This window comes from Helianthus annuus, chromosome 9, assembly GCF_002127325.2.
Source record: "Helianthus annuus cultivar XRQ/B chromosome 9, HanXRQr2.0-SUNRISE, whole genome shotgun sequence".
NCBI lineage: Eukaryota > Viridiplantae > Streptophyta > Magnoliopsida > Asterales > Asteraceae > Helianthus > Helianthus annuus.
This window is the reverse complement of record NC_035441.2, coordinates 111,256,258-111,261,463: the sequence shown is the minus strand read 5'-3', so window position 1 is coordinate 111,261,463 and position 5,206 is coordinate 111,256,258. Positions and strand designations below refer to the sequence as shown.

General features: G+C 35.8%; 1 protein-coding gene across 1 annotated transcript; it reads right to left on the bottom strand.

The window, feature by feature from the left end:
* Positions 1 to 599: 599 nt before the first annotated feature.
* LOC110895827 (protein REVEILLE 6) lies at positions 600 to 5,002 on the bottom strand. Its single transcript, XM_022143194.2, has 9 exons — positions 4,699 to 5,002; positions 3,438 to 3,495; positions 2,946 to 3,069; positions 2,728 to 2,862; positions 2,531 to 2,644; positions 2,309 to 2,418; positions 2,180 to 2,239; positions 1,009 to 1,112; positions 600 to 916 (listed from the first exon to the last, which is right to left on the bottom strand). The coding sequence occupies exons 1-9, from the start codon at positions 4,887 to 4,889 to the stop codon at positions 910 to 912; spliced, it is 903 nt and encodes a 300-aa protein (XP_021998886.1). The 5' UTR covers positions 4,890 to 5,002; the 3' UTR covers positions 600 to 909.
* Positions 5,003 to 5,206: the final 204 nt, after the last annotated feature.

Here is a 5,206-nt window from a genome sequence, read left to right as displayed (position 1 = left end):
CTCACCTAGACCTTATTGGCTATTAAGAATCCCACCTCAGAATATTTCCCCCACCAGTCCCACCTTTCATATATTTTTCCTACAATGGTCCCCCGTTAAAAAAACTTAACGGAGTTAAGCTTTTTTCCAAATTACAAACAGATTTTTTAGGGCTTTTGATTAGAACTACGATACAAGTCCATTGATGTAAAACTTCCTTCGAAACGGTGCTCCAAGTGACTTGATTTTGGTTAATTGGAAATTTAAACACCCGAATTGAAGCACCGTTTTCATCGTTTGGAGCACCGTTTCGAGGCAAGTTTTATTATATCAACGGACTCGTATCGTCGTTCTAATCAAAAGCCCTAAAAGATCTATTTGTAACTTGGATAAAAGCTTAACTCCGTTAAGTTTTTTTAACGGGGGACCATTGTAGGAAAAATAGGTGAAAGGTGAGACTGGTGGGGGGAATATTCTAAGGTGTGATTATTAATAGCCAATAAGGTCTAGGTGGGATTATTACAGGCCAATTTTCCAAAATAATTCGTGTAACTTCATTCCCTTTCCCTTGCTATAAATTATAAATCTTTATCAATATTACCATGAGCATACACAAACTATGAACACACCAACCAAATCCCTTTTCTAGGCAAAAATATATAAAAAACATACCCAAAGTTTGAGATACTTAATTATAAGAAAAATGTCAAAACTTGAATAATCATAGATCAAGCTTTACATTTTTACAAATTTCCGCAACATATATATAAATTTCATCAGCACAACCACCCCAAAACCGTTGCATATCTACACATAGTTGGAGCTCAAACAGGCAAGCTGCACAACAAACCATAGCAGATCCAGAGCTGCTCCCTTGTGATACAACATAACATATGTTAAACTGCATAGTCGCAGGGTCTTGTGCTTTATTTAAGTCCTGTAAATGTTTTAAACGAGTATTTTTTTAGTAAAAGATAACTGAAAAAAAAAAAAAAACATGAATGGTGTGATCCTGTTATATTTCGTTACCCAAAATGACCAACTTGTTCAGGTTGACAGTCGAGAAAGGCGTCCACTGCATCGTCTGAATTTTCTTTCTCCAAATCAATTTCATATGTTGACAGCAATTGCCTCTGCATTACAAATACAATTTGCATGATTTTTGACCCGCTTACCTTCTTTTTTGCTTTATCCGTTTGACCCACTAGAGATGGAATATAAACCAAATCAACTCATTTACAAGTAAATGGGCTGGGTCTTGAAACACTTTTTGAAAAAAAAAAATTCTACATAGCCGGTCTTTAAGTATGCTTACAGAATCATGTTTGTTCAGTAATAACGGAAGCTTTATTCCTTTGAAATAAAATTTGGGTGTAGACGAATCAAGCCCGAGCTCGGCTCCTTATTACTATTATTAAATATTTATTTATTTTTATATATTAATTTTTATTGTCATTTAAAATTATACATCTATAGGGTGAGAGTTGGTTGCAAAGTCTATTTTTCCTACAAAGTGTAAAAAGTCATAAAACACCATAATGTTAACCATAAAACACACTCAAAACCCACAAATAACAAAGTGAAGATTACTAAAACGCTATATTTGTGGGTTTTGTGTTTCATTTTGGCTAATAAGGCTTTGATTATCGAATGACTTAACATTAGTGTGTTTTTTGTTGATTATCATATTGTGTTTTATATTTATAGTTCTACGATGGTGTGTTGAAGTTTTTATTGACTGTTAGGGTTTGGATGTTATGTTTTAGTGATCTTCACTCTGATATTTGTGGGTTTTAATTGTGTTTTATGGCTGAAATTGTGGTGTTTTATGACTTTGTAGACTTTGTACACTTTGTATGAAAAATAGACTTTGTAGCCGAACCCCACCCTCAACTTGTTATACTCCTGGTTTGATCTATTTGACCTGATCCTTTTTGAATTGATTAAATGATTTATTCCTTCAAAATCCAGGCTCGGTGACTTTTGACATGTTTGCTTTAGCTAATACTATTTCACCCATTTGACAAGTTAAAGAGATAAAACATGACCTATATCTACCCATTCATAAATAAAGAAGGTTCAGGTTGACTCGAAACACTCTTTGACCAAAAAGATTAAATTTTACATAACTGTCATGCTGCTTGTCTTAAAATAGCCATATATGTGTTATGCAATAGCAGATAAGTTGAAGAACACTTACATGGTCCTCAAAATCAGGACTGGTCAAGTTGATAGAGAGGTTTCTCATTAGCAATAACACCTGAAAGATGGAACAACTTGAATCATCTGAATACAGATACATCACATACACTAATCATATAACGCATACCGTTTCAACATCAATGGGGTCCATCTTTTTGAGTCTTTGCACGTGACCAATAGTATTTGGATCAAACACACTTCCAATGAACCCATACACTTGAGCAAAGTCAGGCAGAACTGGACCAATGATTAAAAAAATCAAATTCGAATTATGACCCAGTTAGCAAAAGATAAATACACATAAACTAAGACATGGTCTATATTTTGCAATATAAAGCGTTTAAAAAACCTCTTGATGGAAGTCCATGACCATGTATTTCAACTTTTGGTCGTGATTTGGGAACAGTCTCATCACTGCTGCAACGGTTAACATCCGCCGATTGACCTCCAGATGCAACGCCATCTGTAACGTGATACCATGTGAAGATACTAGATAGTAAACAAAATAGTAAAGTAGAAGCCAGAGAACTATTTGTATTTTACTACCTTTCGCTATATGGGACAAACCACCAGTTTCCACAGAGTTCTTCACCACTTTAGAGGGATCGGCCCGTAACAATTCAGGGTCAGTAAGAGCAGGTGTAGTTTGTAATGTTGCAGCAACATTTGAGAGCACTGGAGCTGATACATCGAATTTGATTAAGCATGCATTAAACGTATATTATAAAGTATAGGCCCAAGCCCGAGTTTTCTCGTGTTCTTACCACTTTTCGCAGCCTTTTGTGGATATGGGTGTGCAGCTTTCCGTTTTGGACGAGGAGGAGGCAGATGTTCGTTAGTACCACTTTTTTGAACTTTCAGAAAGTACTTCTGTGCATGACTACGAATCTGCATAGGTCACTGAAAAAATTAAAACACCTTCTCCAAACATAAAATCAGGTATTAATTAATGAGAAAAAGAAAAAATATCTCCAAACTTGATGCCTTCACAAATAAAACTAAACAGTACACTGATCTTGACTAAAATCTGCGACAAGATTTCAGCTAGAACTACCAAAGTCCATTAGAAACCATCGCCAAGGCATAGCTGTGCATGGTTTAGATACAACAAGTAATCGAGAACAAAGAGTAAAAGGAGATCTAGTTGTGGTTAGCCAGTACATATAGTGTAAGTAAATTATTGCTTAGATAAGGGATTATTTCAGTACCCTGTGCTGGATGTTCTCTTAAAATAAGTAACAATCAGCAGAATTCACCTGGATGACAGTCTTTGAACCTATGAAAGCTTCAATTTTCTTCCAATCACGATCAAAGCTGTAAAGCAATGGACCAAAAGAAACATTCAGGAAACTGTTTCATGAATCATGATATATGTGATCCATGAATGAATTCATAACTACACTTAAGGGCTTAAAGCTAATCTTAAACAAGCAATCAAAAAATTGTGGTAGACTTCAATCACCATGACAGACCTTACTAACAAAAACATATCACCAGAAAACTAGCATTCAATTAAACTGAGAAAGTTGTGATTACAAGTCACAAAGTGTAATAGAAACACATAGCATCTATTTATACTAGAAATTACTAGAGTAACTAACAATGTACCTAGCTAACTAACTTGTAACTAGCTCTAGCTAATCTATTCTTTCAACATTCCCCCTCAAGCTAGACGTTGGTAGCACCATTTAGCTTGAAACCAATAATAAAACTGTTGAGCCCGGTTAAACTAATAAAGATAAACAATTTTCCAAGCCTAGTGAGATAGATGTTGGCATGAGAAGTGTGTTGCTTTGTTGAAAATTGCTGGAGCAGTGGAGCCACAGAAACGAACGAGGCCCAATAGTCACATGTACCATAAAGAGAGTCATAAGCCATAGTCTGCCCTAATCCTAATCTCCGATACCATGAAAAACTATCTAATCTATTCTATATCTAAGAAACAAAAATACTGAAAACAAGAAAGCTATGATTATAATTTACAAAATTGCTACAGAATTACAAATCGCCTATTTGTACTAAAAAATACTAGAGTAACTAACACCTTTACTAGCTAACTAACTTGTAACTAATTCTAGCTAATCTATTCCTTCACCAGATCTAAATATCTGGTCCACTAGTTCTCTATCTCAAAAGCATACTACATGTGCTTCCTAATTCCTACAAGTGGCATATAACTGTAGCAGACAGACAAAAAAAAAATATCTTCAACTCAATCCACAAGCATCATTCATCAAATAGCAGCCTAATTTTTGTCTATTATATAAAAAAACTGATCCTAACTTGATAAACCTAACATCTAAACAACAAACACAATCAGCAATCAACAATCATAATGTTAATTCATTATCAAATACCATAAATTAGTGCAAATTAAATCTCGATTCTACTAACAGAAGGCTAAAACGCAGTTTAACATAGCCTAAAACATCCGAATGTGCAAAAACAGTTAATCTAAACCCTAGACACGTGGCAAAACCGAATTCATAAACTCAAATCAATTAGGTGAAAACTAACAGTTGAAGAGCTTCGAGAAACTTATCGTGCTCCGGCTCGGTCCAGCTCTCTCTGGACTTAGTAATGGTGTAGGGTTTCCTGATCTTCTTCGAAGCGTCATCGGCCGATGAGGACGACGAGTTTGTTGACGGCGGTGCCACGGCGGCGGTAGGAGTGGATAACGGACCAATGTTAGGTAGAGTCATGCCCATTGGTTGCCGGTGAGTAGCTCCGGTGAGCGTGTGTGTGTGTGAACGATGATGAGGAAGGTGAAGAAATGATGTGGCTATGGTTGCTACCCTACCGTTGTGACCTGCACATCATCACAGATAGTTATAGCCAATCCATAAATATCTAGAAAATATCTTTTCAGGGTAACCACATGTTTAGTCCCTCTTCTTTCTTTCTAGTCTTTTCAGGGTAACCACATGTTTAGCCCCTCTTCTTTCTAGGTTTAGTCCAACCAAGGGGCCAAACTTTTTTGTTTTAGGCATGTAACCTAATATTTTGTAAAGTAAACTACATGGAT

Bases quoted from the DNA above. Each gene is read 5' to 3' on its own strand.
- LOC110895827 (XM_022143194.2), bottom strand. From the start codon at position 4,889: ATGGGCATGACTCTACCTAACATTGGTCCGTTATCCACTCCTACCGCC. The intron at 2,419-2,530 runs GTTTTTTAAACG...TCATTGGTCCAG, and splicing joins TCATGGACTTCCATCAAGAG to TTCTGCCTGACTTTGCTCAA. The intron at 1,113-2,179 runs GTAAGTGTTCTT...TTTGTAATGCAG, and splicing joins GTCCTGATTTTGAGGACCAT to AGGCAATTGCTGTCAACATA.